Source organism: Aquila chrysaetos, chromosome 18 (genome assembly GCF_900496995.4).
Source record: "Aquila chrysaetos chrysaetos chromosome 18, bAquChr1.4, whole genome shotgun sequence".
Classification (NCBI taxonomy): domain Eukaryota; kingdom Metazoa; phylum Chordata; class Aves; order Accipitriformes; family Accipitridae; genus Aquila; species Aquila chrysaetos.
This window is the reverse complement of record NC_044021.1, coordinates 18,897,717-18,922,548: the sequence shown is the minus strand read 5'-3', so window position 1 is coordinate 18,922,548 and position 24,832 is coordinate 18,897,717. Positions and strand designations below refer to the sequence as shown.

The 24,832-nt window shown below is 40.6% G+C and overlaps 1 protein-coding gene across 1 annotated transcript in view; it reads right to left on the bottom strand.

The window, feature by feature from the left end:
• Positions 1–314: 314 nt before the first annotated feature.
• Positions 315–24,832, bottom strand: part of HIVEP1 (HIVEP zinc finger 1) — an 80,154-nt gene continuing 55,636 nt past the window's right edge. The window contains 5 exon segments of the mRNA XM_041118288.1: positions 315–2,064; positions 4,910–5,427; positions 14,723–14,827; positions 16,885–17,060; positions 18,443–18,576. Coding sequence (XP_040974222.1) covers positions 889–2,064; positions 4,910–5,427; positions 14,723–14,827; positions 16,885–17,060; positions 18,443–18,576 — 2,109 coding nt within the window. The 3' untranslated portion in view covers positions 315–888.

The following is a 24,832-nucleotide window of genomic DNA, read 5'->3' as shown; positions in this document are numbered from 1 at the left end:
TGCTATTTTCCCTCAGGGAAGTCTTCAAATTTAATTAGGAAGTGTTAAAAACACGAGGTGGATGGATGCTCGCTCTACAAAAAGCTGAAGGACTCCCTCCCCATTTTGCCATCCTGGATGTTTTGAAACGGAAGGTTTTGCTCCAAGTAAGCCCGAAGAGTGTACTCTCTCTCTCGTGGCAGGTGAAACCATGGGGGCATACACCACCACCGGATCCTTTCAAGCTGAACGCAGCTGGAAGGGTACTAAAAGGAGCGAGTCAAGCGCCTCTCCGACTACCGGGCTGCATCAAGAAGGCACAACATAAGCAATGGTAAAGTCAGTAAACAAAATTTTACTGTAATATTTCATAACACAGATACTGTATTTCTCTTTTAAGTGTAAAGCTACCGTCTTACACAAGAAAGATGGACAGACCCTTTTCCAAGACTAATATGGATACAATAAATATGGAGTTTTACATACTAGATCTGTACACAGAAACTTTGTCCCACAGCCATAAAAATTTACATTTAACAGTGCAACATATAATTTAATCCTTTATTTATCTGACATAGGATGTTTACTTACTAAACACAAGCAACTACCTGGTTTTAATATACATATTTTATATATATATATTTTATATATATATATTCAACAATCTGTACAGGTTTCTAAACATAAAACTCCAAAAAGGCACAATCGTCTATACAACATGTACAAAAATGGCTGGAGCTGACAAGAAACAACAATTATTGGTCAAGAGTTCATGATTGCACGAAGATTAGTAATGGGTTTGTGTCAGAAAAATGTGCTTTAAGGAAAGGGAGGTTTGCAAAGAAACCTGTAAGTGTTATAAACCCCCCCCTCCACCCCCCCAAATAAAAACACAATGAAAAACAAAAACTAGGTTGCTATTACAAGTCTATCCTCATCGTCACTGCTGCCATCGCTAAACTGCACCGTGTTTTGCCGCCGGGGCAAGGCGGCTGGCCTGTGTACCTGTCTGTCCGGGGAGACAGTTCGGTGGACCGGGGACTTGGTTAACGCGTCGGGATTCGCCTTGGAGCGGGGCTCTGCCGGGGCGGCCCTCTTCACCTGGAGGGAAGGGACGTCGCGCTTTGGCTTGGCGGGGTTCGTGAGGTCAGTCTTTTCGGGATCCGCTTTCCCCGGACCGTCGGGTCGCTCGTAGTCGGTCAGCGGGGCGGGCTCGGGATGGCTCTTCCCGCCGTACCGCTGGCCGCCGGCCGCCGCCTGAGGAGAAGCGGCCCCGCCGGCCCGGCCGACCTCGGCCGCGGGGAAGCCGACAGGAGCCGGCTCCGGCTGGGACTCGCAGGCCTTGCCGCCCGAGGCGGGTGCCTCGGGGGCTCCTCGCCCCTCGGCGCCGGCGGGGCCGACGGAGGGGATGAGGGTCGGCAGGGCGATGTTCAGTATCTGCAAGCCGGGAATGTGGGCCTGCGGGCTGGGGTTGCCCTGCGGGGCCGCGCCGGCGGTCAAAACCTGGAGGCCCACGGCGTTCAGGGTAATTCCCGAAGGGCGCATCTGCGGGGCGACGTTCGTGTTTGCCAGGCCCAAGATGTTCACCGTCTCCACGCCCAGCGGCGGCAGGGGCTGCAGGCCGGGCGTGCCGAGACCCTGGATGCCCGGCACGCTCACCTGGCCGATGGGGATGCACGGCACGACGCTGTTCACCTCGGCGACTCCCACGGGATTCGCGGCGGTGCCGGCGGCCGCGCCGCCCGCCTCGCCGAGGGCGCTGGTAGTTCTGTGAATCACGCTGACGGCAGGGATGGTGAGCTGCACCGGCCCCGCCTGGATGGGGACGAAGGCGGAGTAGGCGGCCAGGCCGGCGGGGACCACCTGAATCCCCCCGACCGGCACCGTGCCGTAGGGCGCCTTGGCTTGCCGCTGCGAGTGCAGGGGGAGGTGGCTGAAGAGGTGAGTCTGGGGAGTCCTCAGCTCGGCGGCGTGCTGCGGGCACCCGGCCGGCTTCTCCTCTGGGATTTCGGCATAGGGTGACGGTGCCGTGGCCGGCATGCTGCTGTCCACCAGCGAGGAGGGAGAGCTGACGGAGGGCGTGCTCTGGGAGAGAACAACACAGGCGCGTTAATGTGGCGGCCACCGCTACCCTCAAGTGAAACGAAAACGCGAGGTAGCTGGGAGCGCTTCCCACACTCCCTTTTAAGAAAAAACAACAACAAACCGGTTCACAGTATATACTGCCCAGCTTGAACAATGAACTAATTTCCTTCCTTTCTTTTTCCAACTCCTTCCTCGCCCACTAATTGAATTTTCCTCTCCTAATTACCCCGGCTAATTTCTCTTGAACACTAGTACTTGAAAACATCGCTGAATATCCTTTGTATGTGTTTTTTAAGGAGCGAGAAGGCTTTGGAGAACTGCTTTCTGTGGAAATCACCTCAGGCGAGAAGGTTAAATGAGCATAACCTGGCTTTTTTGATGCACCGGGCTCCTCTAGCGGAGCCATTACAGCCTCTGGCAGGCAGAGGCAGCACCACGGCATGTTTGTCCGTAGGCGCTTCCAACGCGGAAGATGGGCGATAAGCAATGACAAGAGATGGATGACAACTACAGCGCCCACAGAAGCGGAGGTGACAGGCAGATACTGGAGTGAGACATAGAACCCGCATCCCACTGTTGCCTCAGCTTGCCGTGATTTGGTGGCTAAACCTGGACTGATAATCATATTTATATGCTCCCTTTTCTTCTCATATAGCCTGTGCTACCAACCAAGGCCGGCAACTCCTTTCCTAAAAACTCCTAAAACGAGAAGTCTTAAACTGCAATTGCAATCTCGCAGTATTTTTTAGTTTTAGGCACATTCATAACATATAAAGAGTGGTGCAACCTTATTTAGTTTATATAGTCCTAAACAGTAATTCTGTGGTTTTGACCAAACTTAAGAAATCTCTACAGTAGACACAAAACTGAAACACGAACAGAAATGCTCTTGAAAACTGCTGGTAGGAAATGTATTGGTTAAAGGGCAATATGATTTACTGACTATGCAGTGCTGACCAGTCTAAATGGGAAGAAGGGTGTGAGAAGGAAGCCAACATCTTTCTCAGAATTAAGTCCTGTCTGACACCTCTCAAGAAATCCTGATAAACTGGTATGGATGCTTTCGAAGGAATATACAACAGCCTTCCAGAGCTGTCTCGACCCCTTCTCTCGATTGCAAGAAGTGGGATCCAAACCATTCACAATAGGAACAAACTGTAGATTAACCATCAGACACACAGCTGCCACTTCTTTTGATCTGGGAAAGGAGGAGGTAGTCTGGAAAGAATTACTGCCTTGTATTACTTACGTGCCTTTTTTTTTTTTTTAATATATTAATGTAGACAATCATTAGAGCTATATTAATGAAGACCTTTCAACATTTTTAATTGTGTGAATATTTTCTTGAGGCTTCAGTGGTTCTGTGTGATGAGGGAGTAAACTCAGTCAAATGTCTTTCTGGTATCTACTGGCAACAACTGAAACCCCAAATCCAAATATTAAGATCCTACCCCTGTTGTGGCAGGTACATGCAGTGATCAGAGACCACTACATTTTATTCTATGTCATACTACAAAATCTCTCCGATTTACATTTGCCACACGGACTCACAGTTCTCACAAGAAGGAATGAATCTGTGTCAAACAAGGAAATGCAGCAATAATTTTTACTGTTTCTCCTTGCCAATGGTTCACTATCTTAAATTTTGTAAAAAATCAATCCAGCAGTACAGATTTTCAAAGAAAAAACAAGCCAGTAAGTACTTAAACTAGAATGAAATTTTTACTTACTGTTTATGATTTTGAAAATTTCCAGCTGCTTGTTTTTTGTATAACTGCATGCATATACTATTTGTAAAAATCGCATTCATCACAGAGAAGGCAGTAATTACTCCTTTATTTAAACTACATTTTGCATCACAGTTTTCGGAGCATTATTCTTGAAAGCTCTAATGCCTTCACGGTCTGCAGTAAGAATTCAAAACTTTCAAGAGAGATCCTTACGATCAATCACGTATGTGACTTGTACCGTCCCCATTAGAGTCCATTAAAATATTGCTGAATTGTAAAAGGCTTAACACCTGCCAGTTCCTCTCTGTGATTTCCCCAGCAATTTTAAAGACAACAGTTGCCAAAATTACTGAACGCTCCTGCAGCCTTGCACACAGACTGACCTCATCTTTTTGCACACTGCTCTGAAGAGCCATGTGTTTAGAATAGGCATGGGCAAAATTGATCCTTTTCTGATCAAAACGTTCTTTCAGCTTGGAGGAAAAATGAGAGCACTGGGAACTCAGGTCTCTGTTGTGCGCTTGTCTCTCCTTTTGTTATTGTGCAAGGGCAATCTCCTAGTTTCATTGGAACATCTGGTGTTCTTTCTAATTCTATTATTAAGCATATTTGGAGGAGAGATAAGCAATTGCACAATTTTTTTACAGTGATAAGGCAAAAACCTTTGGGACTAGATTAACTTCCCTTGGGAATTACCAATGATTCTATTGTCATATTTCAGAGTGAAATGACTTCTGAATTCTATCACTTTCCTCTGAAAACTTCATAACCACCACCATATGTTAATTTTACATATCTGTTATATCCCTTCTTATTTGAAATACAATCTACTAGCTCCAAACTTCAGCTGAAACGACCATGTTACAATTAATCCTTTCAGGGAGAATACAATAAAAACTAAGAATTTGAAAAGCCGTGTTCCTACAACACTGTTGTTTCTAGCGTCCTACACATTTGTGCTAGAATTATTTTCAACTCTCTTAAAGATGCATCAGCCAACAACTCGAAGAATGAAGGGAAGGGCAAACATTTTGAACTTTGAAAAATTTCCCAGAAAGATCTTTAAAAGGAGGATTTAAAGTCCCACTCTCTCCCCCCGAGTCAGATACTCCTACCTTTGTAAGAGCTGCAGTTGATATTAAGGGGTGGCCCAAGGCTGCTTCTGCATCGGGGTAATCCACAGACATCTGGCGACCTGGAGATGTAGGAGGGACGTCCGCCAGTGCCGCACTAGCGCTGCGAGGACCCGCTCCTCTCTCCTGGGCTTTATCCTCATGTGCTTCCTGATGGGTGAATTCTGCTGGTGACCTGGAGGTCCTGCTAACTGACTGCGCCGCGCTAAGGACAGTCATCTTCGTCAGCAGTGCTTTTGGCAGACCGTCCATAGAGTCCGTGTGAACCCCAGCAAAACAGTCTGGAAGTCTGATGTCTTCATCAGTGCTGGTGGCATCCTGCAGGCTGTGTCGAGAGGGGTGATGCTGGGGGCTGGCCGTCACCGAGGGGGTTGTGGATAGGACTGACTCAGCCTGGCTGTCTTCATCATCGTCTTCATTGTCGTTTTCATCTTCATCTGCACCATCAGACTCCTCCACGTCATATCCTGACCGGTCATAGCCAAATCTTTGCTTCTCACCTGCAAAAGTGGGAATTAGAAGGTAAGCCAATGAAGGTCCTGGACTGATTGGGAAGGAGGTGGGAGGGAGTAATTAGAAACACCAAAAAATCACACGGCACGTGCGTTTTTCAGTCACATCCCACTGCATCAAAGCAACAGGGAAGATTTTAATTTTTGTTTTTGTTTTCCAGTGTACTTATTTAATTATATAGCTATATAATCTTTCATCTTCTGCTTCCGTGTCATTTTTAACCTTCTGGATTTGGCTGTTTTCTTTTAAGCCATTTATAACCATTTGCTCAAAGTCACCCTTCACTCTTTCGCTTGGGGAGATGTGAGCAGATTCCCGGTTCATTAAGTTCCCAGTGACGACATACGAAGCTGGTCTGCCAACCTTAGCGGTGGGATATTCTCTAGCTGGTTCTGACTCATAAGTGGGTGTCCTTGTACCTAATATGAATCACTGCTGCAAAGGTTTTTGAAGGATGCAAACAGAAAGACTGGAGGCTGTTAGTCAGGAATCTGTCTCGTTAACAGGCAAAAGAGACCAAAATTAGACCTTACCAGATTTCTTCACTTTGCTAATGTTTTGAAAGGTGTATTAACAAATCACCCACGATGTCCTAGGAGGCAAGAAAGCCCTAATCCTTTCAAAACTTACCTATGCTGCTCACATTAAGAAGCCCTCCTGACTTCAAGCCATAAAGCCAAACTGCTGTCTAGTGGTAAACTTCTCTACAAAATACAGCCCTACTGCAGCTTTTCACCTTCTTTTATATCGTAACTTGGAAAGAAAGAATCATCTTTTGTAAAGAGACAGAAAATCCCATCTGCTGTATCTGATTCCAAGCCAGACTGTCTGGGATCATATTTTATAAAAGACAAAATGCTTTGAATGCACTAATATTTTATATTCGATTAGAGGTCTGTCTGCTGAGCTGTCCAAAAAAAATATCAGCATAAAAATCATTTGGCTCTGCAAAAGCAATGATGGCTGGTTAGTTAAAATCTCAGAGATCCTGCTCTAGAAATCTACAAAGCAACCTACCATCAAAATGAACGATTCTGAAAAAAATCAGACCCTTAAAAGAATTTGAATGTACTATCAATACTTGAGGCTGCTACGTTACCAAAACCAAAATAAGCATCTTGAACTCCAGGTAAAATAAATGAGTTTAATTGAGCTACCTCTCAATAAGTTACCCACCATTATAAGCCTTTATGGTTTCAAATGAGCAATGCAATTAGGAACGAGACTAATAGCTGCTTTGAAAAAATCCCTCTATAATGACTTTGCCCCTCTTTGCCTACACAGTAATTTGTACATTAACTAAATATGGAAACTATAGATTTTCTACATTTACTACAGCAGTCATGAAACTGAAATGTTATTAAAAATAGCCCAAATCCTCCAGGTCATTGGAACGATGCTAACAAAAATATTTTTTAGAATTTTAAATAGTCTTCACTTATAATTCTCATCTACAGACAAAGCTGTTCAAAAAAGAAAATACATTTTAGTGGAAAAATTAATTCAGTAAGGTCCATTCCAAAAATCTGGCAAGTCAGATTGTTAAAAATATTATTAACAAAACCACATGGAGTTATTCAACATTTATTTTCCTCTATACTTCTGCCATTTCTCTTCTTCACACAAACAGTGTTTCTTCATCATTAATTTGCAAAGCAAACACATCTAAAATGTTAGAACCTCTACATATGTTTGATTTCTGAATGGAAATAACTTCCCCCAATGCCTCTGTAACAGATCTTGAAGACTTCTCCATATTTTGCATCTAAAGGGTGACCCATGTGTTTCCTGCAACTCTTTAAATAATGCATGGGGCATTGCAAAGTCTCGGGTTTCAGTCTGTACTCCCTCTTAATTTTGGTCTATTTACCCACATGACATAACTATTCTCTGGGAAATCCTACTGTTTCTTTTCTTTTTTTCTCCCTCTCTCCACATGAATCGCACTTTCTATGAAAGTTGATGTCAATCACAAATGACTGTCTCCACTGGCAAGAGAAACTACCTGAAGTGATTAGACTGACTTGTCACATTTGTAAAGCAAGGAAAACATATGCTCGAACAATGCCCTGATTTATAATAAGAAACTATCTTTTTTCAAATCAACATTGAAAAACCCTACAGGATTTACTAGCAAATGCTGCTTACGTAGAAATTTTCTGTGTACATCTCATCTTTCCAGAATAAAACCGTGGAAAGGGAAAGGGGACCCATGTGTGGGACACAGATTCCTTACATGCAGAACTCCGTGGGATATCATTTCCCTCTATTGTTTCCCTGTTTACCTCCACCCATTGGCCAGCTTCTATTTAAGCGTGGTTACCTGGAGCCAGAGCCTGCAGTGTGGGCGAGCTGACGGCGATGAATGTGGTTCCCTTACTCCCACACCGCTTCGCAATATCAGATGAAAAAAAACCCCATTCCTGACTTGCTTGCTCTGGCAATGCACAAAGGAACGCTCTGCTCTGGCTTTTATACCCACGTGTATGTTTGCTGAAACAAGAGGTGCCCAAGCTTTTGCAATTAATGATCCCGTTAAGCATTGCTGTAACTCAGTGGAGTTGCGAGAGGACCCGATACTGGAGTTTTAAGCGGTGGAAGACCCAGGCAGGTTATGGGTCTTCCCTGAATGAGGCATCGAGCTGAGGCTGTGACTGCTCCTTGTGGGGAAAGGCTCTTTTCCAAGCACTGTCTTGTTAACCAAGTAGTATTGGCCCCGATCCATTTTAGTAATGGTGCGCTGCCTACTAAAGTTCCCTTGCAGTTTTAATTGGGGAAAAATTAATTCTTCGCTTCCTATCTTAAACTATGCACAATTATAACCATATGCTTATGTAGCTGATATATATAACTACAACTGACTCAATTTCCAAAGGGAACAAAATGACTTCTGTGTTTCACTTTGTATAAGGTTGTCAAGCAGTGTGGGATATTCTAGAATGAAGGATGTGTCATAAATTTAAAGGCCACTAGCATATGGGGAAATGGCTTTTGGCATGAAAGTTCACAGTTTTTTTTTTTTTAAAAAGAAAACAGGAAGAAAGTTTCACACTATTAAGTGAAGTCTTTATGAAAGCTACTTCTCTTTCAAATTTGTAACTCTCACCATTTTAACAGAAAGACTGTTCAAGACTGCCTCAATTTTTTATAACGAGTGTTTCTGGAAGACTAGGGAATGTCTCTCATCCTCTGTCAACTGCTGCAATCTTTTCTTTTAAACCCTTAGCAAGACTCTTTCTTCTTTCTCAACTTCACAGAAGAGAGGAACTTTTGGCTACAGACATGAACTCTGCAAAAATTAGGAACAGCTGGAAATAAAGGTATAACAGAAACGTGGACACAGCTACTGATTGGGGATTTTGCTCACATGGCAGATATAATTATATTTAATAAAATTCAGTTTTTAATCCTAGGTATTGAAGTAAGTGTACACAAATCATGGGCAAAAATCATCTTAGTCCTTCATTTATTTTGTTGTCAGTCCTCATTTAGTTAATCAGCTCTGTATTGTGTTTGTGATGTTGATGAGCTTGTTGGCTAAGGCTCTGTTATACTGACATTTTGCCTCAAAGTGGGGAAGGAAAAAGCTTCAAGTTCTTCAGCACAATAGCATTAGCTGGACTTATCAGCATCCTAATATGTCCATTAGTGAAGCGCCTGGGGCTGATAAGTCCATGAACTGCTTTTTCCAGTTGTGATGCTATGGATTAGGTAACTGAAATAGGTCTTTCTATGCACTTTAAAGTTCTTAATTTTAAAAGTTTCTCCTACAAGAATCCTTACTGTATATGGTTTTAACAATGGCCATATAATTATCACCATACTGCAAAGTACTAAGAGAAAGGAATCTCAACTTACAGCTTTTAATTTTAACTGCGATATTATTACCAATTAGTCCATCACATGACCTGACTTATCAGGCCCTGCTACAGACTTACCAATTTCTGCACCAAATCTAATGATAAAGTTCAACGGCTTATAACTTACTCATATTTGGTTATAACTTAATCACATTTAGGTAGATTTTCACATAAAGAGCAAAACGTTCATTTTCTTTCTTTCACTGTCAGAAAGACAAGAAGGAACTGAAAATGTAAGTCCAGACTGCTGAAGTTTTACACATTCCCAAGCAAATGGACAGTTATGTAGATAACTATAGGATTGCTATTAGCTCTACTTACACAGATTGAAGACATAGCTTACTAAGTATCTGCTGGTCTGTTCACTATCTATTCCCATCTAAATTTAAATTTACTAAATTCATTGGCTTTTAGCACCTGAGCAATACAAAGCAGTGTTTGTCACCTCAAATTGTGTTAAGTATCTTCAGTTATGGATTAATATCTATATAAAAGCATTTAAAAATAAAGCATCTGTTCCGTATCATATATTCCTCATCAAACTCAAGAAAAAATATATACTGTGGCAACAAAGGCAGAAATATTTTTTAGTATGTCATCGTATTATCATAAACTTGAAAGTAAGGTCTGTATGTCATCAATGCACTCTCCTATTTTTCTAAACAATTACAAGCTTAGACTCGCCTTTCACCCATTGCATTAGTCTTGTAACAGACTGTTCCACAACCATGCAAACAAATTATAAAAAGGGTAAAACAAAGTACTGTGAAATAGCACTAGCATCTGTAGCCAAACTTGCTGTCTTCCTGTCTCCCTAAGTCTGTTCATAGGCTTTACTTGACTGATTTCAGTCTTGCTTCAGCTACTGTCCACTGCTCATCACCATCAAACAGGACCCACAGTGACATCTACTGGGTTAAATTCAGACTGGTAATAGCCAGTGCTCCTCAGAAATGTGTCAACCCCCCCCCCCCCCCCCAACCCCCAAAACCCCCCAAAAACCCAACCCAGCCAAACTGTGGGCTTTTGACTTTCATTCCTAAGAGTATGGAAAGTAACAAAGTAAAACTAACCAAAAAAGTAAGAGTAACCTCTGTTTAAAGAGGTTATTTACATCTAAGTCTTCCTGAGTAACCTGTATATTGTAAATCAACCCTAGCACTAGGTAGTCTATTCCTAAGCTATAGGTGTAGGGCTCCACCATGCTTAATGTACATCTAGTTGAAGACTAGATACTGATATTAAAAAAAAAAAAAAATTAAAAAAAATCTTTCTTGTAAGCTATACAGAACCAGCCTTCCATTCTATTTGCAAAAGGAGGATATTATTGCAGGATTTTAATTTATTTTCACTCCTTAAATGTAGGTGCAGTGAAAACACAGACTGAGTCATGATTAAGCTAATGAAGAGCCATGGAAACTCACTTAAGATCTACTATAAGTAATATATAGCTAATTAACTTAGAGCAATTGTATCTTTAGAAGGGTTTATTTAATACTGCAGAAAATGAAAGTGTTTTTTTTAATATATATATGTGTGTGTATATATATAAAAATACATATCTGAAACTTACAATTAAGTATTTTCACTGGTAAAGTAATGAATATTTTGGAATAAAATTTTTCCATAGAGACAATTTAAATAAGTTCTGCCCATCTACTGATTTCATTATTAAATAACTATCTTGTGCAAGTTTACTCAGACATACCGTACCACTCATACATTAGCTTACATATGAAATATTACAGCTTTAAAGTTCGTAACTGTTTTAATTTGAAGACAAATTATTGTTGTTTTTAAGACTGCACAGCAGTCTTAAAAATGTTGGGTCAACGTGGCCAAAGAGGATATCCCCAGTTGCAGTCTGTCACACTAAACAGTTCACCTCGTCTGACAATTTAATTCAGATATTAACATTCCTTACATTTTAACCCTGTATTTTGGTGATAAGAGCATTCCGAAGAGCAGAAGATGAAAGATAAATGGATGAGGGAATGGTTTTGAATACAAAAAGCCAGGCCAGAAAGTATTTACTAATACCCAAATGATGACAAGTCCAAATACAAAGAATGCTATGTTAAAAGCTCTGATCACATATAGTTTCAGACAGCTAGAGTGCATCTCTTTCTTTTTTTCCCTAGACGTTACAGCACAACAAAATTTCTGCTTCTCAGATTACTGGAAAAACAGGCTCTGTGTGTGTGCGCGCGCATGCGCGCCTGCGTTCAGGATTGAGCACAGTTTGCATTCCTTATTCAATCTGCATGCACTATTAATCTGGACTGCTGTCAGGTGAAAGCTGACTTCTCATATGAATCTAAAAAAAATTATATATTCAAATAATCGTGATTGCCTATGCTTTAAAAAAACTACATAAAAATAGAACCAGTAATTCCTTAGTAAATAAAAGGTTGGTAGCTTTGTTAAATTTCTGGCTAATTCTCTAATTCAAAGTCTGGTGGAAGACATACAGCTTAGTTATTCTAAGCAAAGGCGCAGACGTTTTTATTGCCGTAAGAATAATCAGTATTCCAAATGTTTGGATGACAAATTAGTTAGAGACAAACAGACAGACATTCTACGGGTCAGGAAAGAGGCCAACCTCACACGGCCTACAGTAAGAAGAAGTTTTTTTTCTGAGGTCATAATTATTTCTTATCAGATTTTCTGCACCTTCCTCTACAGCCTCTCACATTGCCTTCCAAGTGAGGAAAGAGATGGGACTGGGCAGACCACTGTCTAAGAGAGAGATCATTTTTAACAACCGCACAACTCCTGAAGTAAATATATGCGCTTAAAGACGTCGTTTTTTAAAGCACCAAAACGATACGTGACACAAACCTGCCAGCAGCACAGGTCAGAGGGAGGAGGGGTGAAAGGGCCAAAGATGTGATGCCACAAGTGTGGCTCAATACCCAAGGCCCATCAGGTTTCCCTCCGTGAGTGATATACTGCTGGCAGGGCTGTCCCTAGAGCCCAGACCTGGCACGAGCGGTGCTGGCCCCGAACGCGAGCACTGCTGCGCTGCCCTGGGGAAAGGGCAGCCGAAGAGGTGGTTGAAGTCACTTTGGTAACCCAGGCTGCCTAGACACCTCAAAAAAAAAAAAAGAAAAAAAAAAAAAAGAAAAATTCAATCACATTCAAACCTAGCCAAAAAAATCAGCACGTACGGGATTTAGGAGAGGGCATGTATGCAAACACTTCACGCTTTTTTTTTTTCCTTGCTGACCCTTTGCCTTATAAATGGGCCAACAAGCAAGTTTCTGAATTATCACGAGAAATACCTTCAAGTGTGGCCAGGTGAGCTGAGAGATGAAATCACACTTTTAAAGTGTACAGTTGCTCACTGAATTTACATGGATAATTGTAAATGCCCTGTATTAGGCAGCAACTGCAGAGGCTAGACTGGTTTGGCTGCAGCAAACGCGTGTTTATCATGGGCTTAATTACTCTGCTTCTTGGATGCGACTTTTGTGCTGAGCTTTGTGATGCACAGCTGGTTTTGCTATGGGTACCCGAGCCAGATCTTTTAGAAAAGGTAGGGATTTTATCACTGAGTTGTTTTTTGGTTTGGGGTTCTTAGTTAAAGAAAGAAGTGCTATCTGCTCTAGTCTGAAAAATAAAATAAAAAAACCCCAAAACATTGCAGTCTCAAAATTTCTGGAAGAATTTCATGGATTATGTAGCAAATTCTCTTGAATGTTTGTCTTGCTTTTTTCCCCAAACAGAGTATTTATTTTATTAAGTAATTACTGTGCTGAAACAAAGAATGTATTTGAGGGAATGTATAATATATTTATACTATGTTTACAGACACCTGTACGTGGTATGTAAGAAGAGAGTGTCTCTCTCTCAATTAAACAGTCTTAGAGCCAAAGAAAAGCAATCTTTCAACAAATGTCTGAAATAGCTTACTTCTACCAGCTGTTACTGATAATTCTGTTAACATTTGAAACATTTCCCATCATATTATAACCATAAATGCAGTTTTTAATGTATGCAATTGGGAATATCGATTTATCAGTCAAGAAAATGTCTTCAGTTCCTATTAAGTGGAAATACCTGTTCAGCTGTAGTTTATAAAACTAAATAAAATGTCAAAAGCTACAGAACACTGCTTAAAAAAAGTTGCAGTGATTTTTCTGTCACATAAAGGCTGAAAACGTTAATGAAAACTGTTCCTCTGTGAGAAAAGGACAGTAATTTGTAGTGCTGCTTATCTTCTGTTATTTATTTGGTACCTCAAATTGCAAAGGGGGACATGTTTTTAGCTTACCAAAAAGGAATATATCGAAGAATGCCAAAAAAGGGAAAATGCAGGTTTCTTTGTACCTAGCGCACTACTGAATCATACCAGCTGAGTCATATTCCCAGCATTATTTAGAATTACATTCAAGCTGATTCGCTTATTCTGCTAGCGGTTGTCATATGGGAGCAAGTGCATTCATCTTTCTTGCCCTTTACTGTTTAAATAAAGATCCCCACTGCTTGCTTTTCTCAAAATCTCATCCGCGATCTAATAAACTATTCCACTGAAAGAAGAAAAATACAACAAGGCAAGGCAACACGACTCATGTCCCTGCTGAGAAACGGGAGGAAGGAGAAAATGCCACCACTGCACTGGACATGCCGAGATCTGAAACGGTCCTAACGCACAATCCTGTTCTCCATCTCGCTGCATCTGGTGCAGCTACATCTTTCTTATCATGCTGAGCAAAACCCACACGAACCAGCCTGGCCCTCTTTGACTGTCCTCGATCTCAGCTCCTCTTCAGCGGAGCCGTCGGAGGATGTGGGAAGTGCAGAATTCCAATTATTAGCAAATACATTCATTTTTGATAACACTCTCATCACTAATGAAGAAGTAGAACAGGTCAAGATGAATGATGCTCAGAATTTCTAAATGATCTCTATCTGCTGATTTATGTCCAATTATTTGTGAAGGAGGACAGAACTCTACACTGGAAGATGATTAGCCTCCTTGCAAAGCACTCAGCAACATATTTGTGATTCGGGTGACATGTTAGTGATGTAGTTTTTATGAAATGTGCATCTCAAAACTTTGACAATTTCATGCACAAGTATTTTCAAAGAAACACTACATTTGACTACCTTTTTTTCTAGGCAAACAGCTGTTTTTCTGGTATTTTCAGTCCTGTCATATTTATCTGTGAAACTGATAAAGTTTAACTGGATAACACTTTGTGTTATGCAGCAATTTATCCTCAGCATATGCTTGTCATTTCTTTTGGTGAAAGTTTTTCCAGTATTTCTTGCTCCCTTGGACTAGCTTCTCAGATTTTTATCTCTCTCTCTTTTCCCTGCACAAGAATTTAAAAGCTTTGGAAAAGAAAGGGTAAGAAACTGGGATGACAAAATAAATACAAAAATGCACTAAAGAAAGAAGATTTTAATTTCTTACCAAATTCTTCTTCTCCATCCTGGTCATCTATTAAGCCTACTGAGACTCCCAAATCCATGCATTTCTTGCTATGTGCCTTTGACTTCATATGTTTTGTTAAATTTCCTTAAAAAAAAAAAAAAAAAGAGAGAGAAAAATTAACTGCTCTGTGACTATACAAATGTATACAAATATATGCTCAAAATGTCTGTATCTTATTCAGCTACATTTATAACCACCTGTATAATTTGATTTCACACTTGATAGAACCTTGCCCCTCAATCCAAGCTGTCAAGGGCTGTAGCAGATTCACCATCCTGAATGCTACTAGCTCTCTGGCTACATTTCATGAAGTTCTCTATTGAGATAAAATAGAATAGGATGGAAACCCTAGATGATGATGTATTTTGCATTGGTGTAAAAGATCCCTCATTTGTTTATGGCAAAGTATAAAAAAGGCTGATTCAGCCTTCAAAGTCATGTTGACAGAAAACTATTACGTGAAACTAAAGTTCATATCTTGCAGCTCTTTTAGTATTTGATGGATTCTATTTTTAGTGCAATCATTTTCACTGCTGACCAAAACAGATTAATTTTATTCAAAATCAGAGCATGAACATATTTGATCTGAATCTCAAAAGTGAACGCATAACTGCTGAGAGGCCCCACAGGCTGCTCTCCTCTTCTCCTTTGAAAAGAAAATATAGTGAATATCATCAAGAAAAGGTTAAGAGTAGATCAGAGATCTGTAAATGACGACATTTGTCCAAAGTATGTTATTAGAAGTAACTGCTCACTTTATACTTACACTTCCTATTGTCTCTCAAAAAACTGTTTCTTTCAGGTATTTCAGTAGGAGAAATTACAGTGGGTGAAATGATGACTCTTCTAGGTTTATGGAGTACTTCACTCCTACTTTGAAATGAAGGTAGTAATTCACCCCAAATTCTGAAATAATTGTTATGAAGCTATATGACTATATTGTCTCGCAAATAGCAAATTTCCCATCTTTCCATCCTGCGTGAAGTTACTGGCTACACTGTCCTGTTATGAAGGGTGGTTTACCAAACATCAAGCACCCAGCTGTGTGACTGACTCTGCCAGCAGCAATGGCAACAGCCGGGCATAGCAACTCCAGAGAGGAGCGAATACAAGTGTCTGCTGTAACTGAAACCAGGGAGAAATCCAAATGGGCAGAACTTAGTTACTTGAACTTGGCCAGCGTGCCTACTCTGCAAAAACCATAATCGGAATTTATTGGGTTCGCACTGGCATTTCATCTTAAAGGCAACGTGATGACCCAGTGTGTCAGGATGCAGAGAGAGGTTTTGACAAACCTAAAGACTATCCATCCCACTTTCTCAGCACTGGGTTATTTCTTGGAAGTTTTCCACCCAACTGCTGAGTAGTCTCAAACCCACTAAAAATACAAATGTTTCTGAGGTTACAGCTGGGGGGGATTATTGCTGAATGATGTTCAAAGCCAAGAAAAATTTTACCGCTTAGAATTTTTTCAGTGAAAGTATTTTGGCTGTGAACTTCTCTTGTCTCTTTCACTTATTTTGAGTCCTGGATCTACCACTGTTTAATATACCGCCTGCTTAAGCTAGGATGCATTTAAACATCTGATGTAAGTAGGCTTTAAAAAGTAGGGGTCCATCTTTGGGTCTTTGAAAGTCAAGTGCAAAGTGAACCTTGTCCTTCAAGGGTATAAAAAACATTTTAATATAGTAATTTAATAAAGGCCAATTTCTTTCCTAGAGCAATTAGTTGAGTGCCAATAGGAGTACGATATATGTCAATGTCATAGCTCCAAAAGGTCACCACTAGAACTTAAAATTCTGTGTTCCCATCCCCATCTAGTATGAGCAGCTAACCAGCTCACTTGTCTTCACCTAACTGTCATCATACTCCCATATGATTTCCCTCTTCCACTCTAATTTCTCACCCACTGTGACATGCCATACAGCTCATTCATATAAAGATGTGATTATCTGAATAAACATAAAGGAGAAAAAGGAAAAGAAGGAAATCAGAAACTGCAAATATTTGAAGCATTAGACAATAAAACTTTACAGAGGCAACTTCTTCAGCTTATGAACAGCCAAATGTGAGAAGAAAAGAATTATACTTTAAAGTAGAAAGAAAAAAGGGTAAAAATGTACACAGAAAAGTACCCCTACCTTTAGTTTTGAAGGAAAAGTTGCAGTAATTGCAGTGGTAAGGACGGACATCTGTATGTGTGCGAATATGCTTCTTCAGCATGCTGGGTTTCTTGCAACGTATTCCACATTCTTCACAGATATACTTCCCTCTCCCTCTCCCCCGAACATACACATAGTCTTCATTTGACTTGTACCTAGTAACAGTGCCATAACAGTAAGGCAATCAGTTGTAATGGGAAAATTATTCTAGTTAGAAACCCTAATCTACCAGAATTTTAAAAATAATATAACAGATGAAAATGAATGACTGACAAAACCAATCATGCTCTTTTTCTGCTCAACTTCTGCATTTATTTGTTAAACTCATATCTAGGTTTTTCACTAGGTAATCATGGACTTGTTTAGGAATAACGGCTTATCTTTTTTAATAAAGGTACCGTTTGACACTAAGCATTTAAAGATTTCAAATTTCCTCTTTGCAACACAGGAACATACTTTTTTAAAGTGTCAGTTCTTGGAAGCAGGTTTGGGCACCATGAGGAAGCTTTGAAAGAGCATCTTTGAGGCTCTGCGTTGGATGCAGAAAAGGAACAACATTAGTTACGACAATGGGAAAGTCTTTAAAAATCCCTATCAATGTGCTCTGGACTCAGCCTACTGGGACTGTCTCTAGATGGAAAAAGTCAAATCAGATTCAATTACACCCTTCGTATCTCTGCTCAAGGATGCCAAAGGTTGCGCTTAGCTTTTTTTGACCTGCTCCCTGCAACGTTTGGATCTGAGCAGAGACAGGTAGCAATGTTTTACCTGGGCAGCTGGTAATGGCTTAACTGCTGGCCTAGACTGGATTCAAACTGGGAACTAGTAAATGGAAAGCCCTAGAGCCCACCACCAATTATGAGAATAATAAAATATGCAGCATTTGTGCTCAAAATTTTTGGAAGTGTCATTGGCACTTTTCTACTAAAAAAATTTGTTTTATAAGGATGTTGTACATGGCACAACACTGTGGCTAAAGCAACTGTTATTCATATCAGGCAACCGATTTAAAGTGTTACAGTGCATGGACGACGGCTCTCAGTAAATATTTCCATGGCACTTCTCAAATCAGGAGTTCTCCAGCCTGTGTATGCCACAGCGAACTGTCAGACAGAGCCTGTACTGCAGTCTGCTGCTTAGCCCCTGGACTATATCCTCTCCAGCTACAGTTATACAACCTTATTGCAGAATAGGTATTATTTATCATGTAAGAGAAAAATAGGAAAAAGAATTTACATCTATGGCTGTATCTAGCTGCCTTTACTGCTGATTAATGTTTGTCCTTTGGAAAAAAAAAAAAAAAAAGTATTGCACTGCCTACTGTTCTTTATTTCATTACCCCCCTTGTAACTCTCATGGCTCCATGCTTCTGATGACTTTCCATTTTTCTTGGAAACATAAACCAACATCCACAGACCACAGTATGGGAACCGTTATTTAAAATAAATCAAACAGGAAGCAACATCTCTGCAAAGTCTAGAATCAAGGAAAAAATATCTTCCCAACGATATCTAATATATGAAGTTACAACACTTGCCCTCCATCAAATATTTTAACTCTTCTTGGTTCAGTTTTGATAAAGGAATTTTCTTTATCGTGCTCAGTGCTTGATTCAGAGTTTTCCTTATTGCTGAATTCAGTTGCAGCCATTTTTTTTCTATTTAATGCTCGCTGAAAGAAAATGAGATATGCATATCATTAAAATTAGTATCTTTCATATGCCATTCAAACCTGTAAGTTACGATGAATAAAAGCATCAGAAAAGCCACAATCATAGCAACTGATTTTTAAAACATGTTAAGATACACGAAACAACAAAAATCTTTTGCTAAACTTCTTCTCCACTATGCATTGACTATTTGTGGACTGGTAAATCTACATGGAGATTATGGCACTGTAGGAAACCAGGAACGTTTTGAATCTGCAGTAGGAGATGCCTCTTTCTTCTTCTGGGAAGGTGAAGGTGATGTTTTTTAGCTCACAGATAGCCGCCTACAGAGAAAAGATGCTTACAATCAAACCCGATTGCTTCCTGAACGGCTACAGCTTCGCTCCTCTGCCCTCGACGCAGCAACCGGACCACACAGACGGGGCTCTGCAGCTGCATGACACACTGTCCCCCCGCAATGTGGCAAAAAGGGGGAAACTTCAGCGCGCAACCAGTTACCCGTGCTTTCTCCCCACTGCTCAGGTCCTGACCGGTTTCAGGAGCACATCCCCAGCTCTAGCTGCCTGCTGCCCACCACAGCAGGGCAGGGACTGCCTTCCAGCGGCACAGCAAAGAGGAGAAGGGTGGGAAGGAGGGGGGTACCAAGGGAAGATACTAACAGGTAACATTCCTGATTGCTAGGATTTTTCAAAAAATATACCTGTTTTGGTGTGGAAATTGACTGTTCCCAATTTGGTGAGGTTATTAACAGAGGCTCCGGAACACTTCCAAAGCAGGACTCCACACTTAACTCCCACTGCCAGCCCAAATTACAACAAAAAGTGTACCAGTTGTCTAGCAGAACAAAAATACATTTCTCCATTTCCCCTGATTATTAATCAAGGAACTTTTTTTTTTCTTTTTTTTTTTTTTTTTTTTTTTTCCTTCTTAAAGGAGGATGAGTGCCCCTAACATTTGCCAATTAAAATCTGCTCCTTCCAAGTCTAGGATATTTATAAAATGGGCAACAATGAAGGAATGATCCAACTAGCCAGCAATTATTACTGCTGTATTTATAAACTGTTCTACCCACGTAGCTGGCACACTTACCACATTTGCTCATATTGATAAGTGAATAAAATGATGAGAGAAAAAAAAAAAGTCTGGCCTTATGTTTTCTACTCATTATAAAATTTAATGCTGTAAGCTTGCGAATTCTTGGCAAGAGAATAACTTCACTGGCTGACTTAAAATGACTGATGAATTACACTGGTCTACATATATTGAAGGGTGACATAATTCTGGCAGCTGGTCCCTGCCCACAGTCCTCCATGCAGTCTCAGCCACCACCTTGACTTCCCACCTGATGCGGAATGTGGCTGATGAGCAATTAACACGGATCAGAGGAAAAACACCTTCCTATTCAATTCAAAGTCCTATGAATCCGCACAGGCTGCAAGTACTACTCCAATCCGTATGCCTTCATGCAGCCCTCTGATTGATTTGGGCTGGATTTTCAAATATCTGAGCAGTTCCACCAAAGCACACATGACAGCTCTGCCTGTGTGTAGGAAGAAAGAAATTTCACCCTGCATGTTTTAACAGCATTCATACAAGGCGAAAGGAGATGTTCTGGATGAGAAATATCAGCAATGGAGCCTACCCCAGTAATTGCAACTCAGCCATGTTGTAGTTCCTATACACTACCTGGCACACGAATTGCTTTTGTTTCCAGTACAAACAAAGAGTAACAAGGTGACATTTGTAATTTAACAAGAAAAGAGTAGTGGAAAATACAGAATAGATACAATAAACCCAATACCACATAAATACTCCCAGCAGCTGGAATAACGCAATCTTTAAGTGCCTGATCTTTCAATCCTAAATACTAAGTGTTCTTTCCAGATTTAATTTTCAAGAATGAAAAGACAAAGGAAAAAGAAAGATTCCAGAAGTATTTGGCCCACGTTGTTAGGCAAACTACGGTGAAATAGCGTTACAATAAGTTGCATACCCACAAAAGCACCCAGAGTGCAAAAACTAACAAAAGGCCAAATACCTCTGGATTCTCGCCCCCCCCCCCCCCTTTATTTTTAACACACTTGTTTATGTACAGACATAAAATAGCCTAACATAGGTGTTCAAATTACTATTTACCTCCCACTGATGTACTTTACTGGTTATATGCTATTTTAGCAGTTGTTTCAGTGTCTTAAATGTGCAAAATGCTGCGATCACAGAGGTGCTCTAACAGAAACACTGAGTTTCTGTCACAGAAATGCTCACTGACAACGAAAAAAGCAGCCTTTTTAGTTTTCATGAAAAATTCCAAATTGATGCTGAAGAGGACTTGGGTCCTCTGTATATTTTAAAGAGCAGCCAGTCTCTAAGGAGCACGGGTTTCTTGTGTGGAAATCCTTTAACGTACCTCACCTAAAATCCCCCCAACCCCCACAGGTACTAGTGGAAAGGATAGAAAAACGGCAGTGCTGTAAAATGTTCCTCTCCATGATTACTTATGCCTTCCGTTTCTAACACAGTCTTCTCCCTCTTCTCCCATAGAGACAAGGACCATGATTCATTTCTACTTTACTCGTTTTGCTCCAATTTAACTCCACTGTCTTCAATTACTGGTATAAAACTGGAAAAAACCTGCTCTTAGGGCTGCCCAGAGACCACAGTTCAATAGATACTTCTGGTACTTTACAACATCCCTTGGAAAAAAAACATGCTTGCAGCCTGAATCATGAAAGTTATAAATTTCAGATTAGAATATTCATTAAACATTTTTCCCATTGGCACATAGCCACTTGAGGAAAATGTTTTTAATATCTTTAAACTTTTACTAGTTTACACATAAAAATCTTCTGCATTTAACTACTTTCCAGTGGTGAGCTGGACTGTTGTGGCACATCATCCAAGAAAGGAAAGCTTTCCAGTTAGGAGAAACTTTCCATTATTCTTCAGCCTATTCTCGCCTGAAAATCTTCACCCTGGAATACTGCACACATTACTGATTCACTTTAGAGAGGGGAGCCAAGATCAATGCCGGGGCTTGAGAAAGGGCTCCTGATACACCACCAATGACTTCAGGTGAGGAAAACTGGTGAAAAATAATAATAACTAGAACAATATAAAATAAAAACAGCAGGGAGATAAAATAAGCCCTTTCCATGCAGGTGAACCTCCTGTTACATTTTAACGTGCTGTACTCATTCCAGGAGCTTCTTTCACAATAACATTTTATGGTTTGTTCTCTGAATCACTGGAACGTGGCAACTTCACCTATTGCCTCTGAGCAGTGAATTGTGAAGAGCAAACAAAGTCCCAGGGTTCCTTATTGTTTGCATTTTGTTCACATGTCTCTTCATTTCCCATGGCATCTATTGTTGAAAGAATTGCCTTTTCTGTGACAGTGATTAGTAGCGGTTATGCAGCAGCATGAGATCTCTGTAAACACAACTTAGTTCTGGGGGCAAACCCAGGAACAGTTCAGCAAGTCGCTTTATCTTAGTGAGAAGATCAGCAGTTAAAGCCCCACGAGCAGAATATGCCAAATGACTCTGGAAAGGGCTACGACTGTGAGAGAGGAGGTGAGGCATAACAGTGCTGCGTTTTTATTATTATTTATAAATTGCTTTATAGTAGCACTTAAAGCTCTCCGTCAGGTCAGGGTTAAAATGTGCAAACCACTTGAGCAAACATAACCCCCAGAGACTTGCAACCTAAACCGTGGTTCCCGAAAGGAACTCAGGACCCCGCCAAGCTTTTAAGCAGGAAATCAATCACTTTTTTTTTTTTGAGAATTATTTGCTAATCTGTTTGTTGGCTTTGTTTTGTTTTTTTAATGTAACATTAATTTCCAAAAGGACCCCCAACGTTTTCCATCCTCAGGCTCAACCAGAAAAAAACGTAGAATTACTGGGCCTGAACTGAATGAGAAACTGAATTCAGTTTTTGCTTTCTTTAAACATGGCTTCTGCGAGGAAGTTTCCAAGCTGGCATCAGCTATTCCATTACCAGGTCTAACTGGAGACTGGTAATACAGCAGTATATTGTAACAGCATCATCATCATCCTGGAAAGCAGCTGAAATCCTGCTGCCTGAGTCATTAGAAGGGAAAGCAGACAAACTTTGGAGGTGTTAGGTCATAGTACCTATCAGGTCTTTGAAATTTTTAATTTCTGCCATCCTGTACCTTGCTCGTACAATCTGAGATGCCAATTAAACTTTAATTGGTGCTTTCTCACTGCACTTTCTTCCTTCATAATGGCTCTGAGTAAAACCTGTAAATCAGCCACAAGCAGAGCTTAAGAACTCTTCATTTTCACCATGCTCCTGCGCTTCATTCAAAACGTCAGCAAGAAAGACTGAAGAAAGATTAGTAACTGTGGTTCTTTTGTGGCAGAAGCACTGTAAATGTACCTGACAGCTGCCTATTACAGCATTTAAGTACTCCTAGAGTGTTTAAAAAGGTGCTGTCAAAATATTTTTCAAAGTATTATTATCCATTATTTATATTCTAAACAGAATTTGTTTATACACAAAATTTGTTCGAGAGGCATGCAGTAGCTTTGTTATCAGAGAATTTCTTCTGATACACTGTTCTTTAAAAATAAAACAATGGCATAACTGATGTGAGACTTGCCTTAGAAAGAATTGCTCAACTATGTACAATGAGAAAAGCTAAATCTTCAAATCCTTTCTTCTTTTTTTTTTTTAATTTAGCACTATGTAAGTACAACATCTCATGAAGTGTATGTACAAGGGGGCAGGCTGAAAAAGGTAACGCTAGTTTAAATGGAGGCAGCACACTAATATGGAACCAACAATTCAATTCAGTTACAGCACTAACACAAACTCAGCAGCCTGTATATATTTTCTGCATGAAACTTTACAGATAAAGTTTTGACCTCCAGTATAAATGTTAGCAAAGTCTCCCACAGATTTCAGGAGGACCAGGTTTAACTCTAATGCTCTTTTGGCCTGAGGGGTTTCAGCATATCTTCTTGACTCCCCCTGTCATTCTGAAACTATTTCTTCCTCTTACAGAGAGCTTCTCATCTTATTGCTCTTTTCCCCACTGAGGACTTTGTATCTTAGCAAAACATTTAGCAAACACAGAAACATCCCAGGGTGACCTCTGACAGCAACAGTCTCTGTCACTCAACATCCACAGAAATACGTGTATTTTCCCAACGCTGTCGTATGCCTCCTCTAGAACAACTGCTGGCCCTGCAGACCCCGATTCCCAGCCTGATGCCAAGAAAGTTTTGCTGATGGCAGACTGCAGGATTAGGGCAAGTTTGACTGCTTTTAATTCCCCCAGTAAAAGGTTTCTACGTCCTAGACAGCTGAAGGACTCTGGAGAAAGCGAGGTCCATGGCTAATGCCCCGTTTTTGCCAGCTCCGAGGAGAAGTTTGGCATCAAACACACGGTGTACGCAGGAAAGAGGAAAGAAAGGCGTGAAACCGTGCTGTACACCGAGGCTCTCTTCAGAAAGCTTTATGGTTTCACAAGATGGCACAATAAAAGCTAGTACTGGATGCATTAAATAGACGCAGCCACCTCTTGCCATACTATAGGGCAGAGAGGCACCTTTACCCATTCACAGAGGAGGCTCAATTACTAAGGAACGCCAAATCCAGTGCAAACCAGCACAGCTTTGGTCCTGTCCATAACAAAACTGTCCAGTGAGTGAAATCCTGATCACACACGTGCAACCCCAAGGCTGTTACAGAAATAACAAGTGACTACTTTGCTCTGCCACATGCAACTCCAGAATGATGTAGTATTTTACGTGGGTCACAAACATTGCCCGGAGTATATTTCATTGCACAAGATTTAACGTCATCTTTGGAGCCATATCGATCCAAGAAGTTGTCAGTGGTTTTATGGCAGTCGTAATTTTGTTTTAAACTTTGCTATTTTTGTCATTATTTCACACCACCGATTAACCTAGGTGGGAGAAAAGGAACTGCTACACTGCTCCTCTCACAGTTAAGACGATCAGTGATGGTGAAAAATATTTTCATGGCGTATCCATGGACACCTGTTCAGGCTGAGCACTGTTTTATAACAGAAAATACCAGCTGATTTTTAAGGCAAAATATGCAATTATGATCTTAAATTAACCTGTTTTAAGCTAAAAGTGTTTAACAAATATTTATCTCAGAACGATTTTTGTTCTACCCTTTGCATTTAAAAAATAGCCAAACACATTCCTGATGCAATAAACACTTCATATACAGATTTAAATCCAGGAACTAATTTCCACG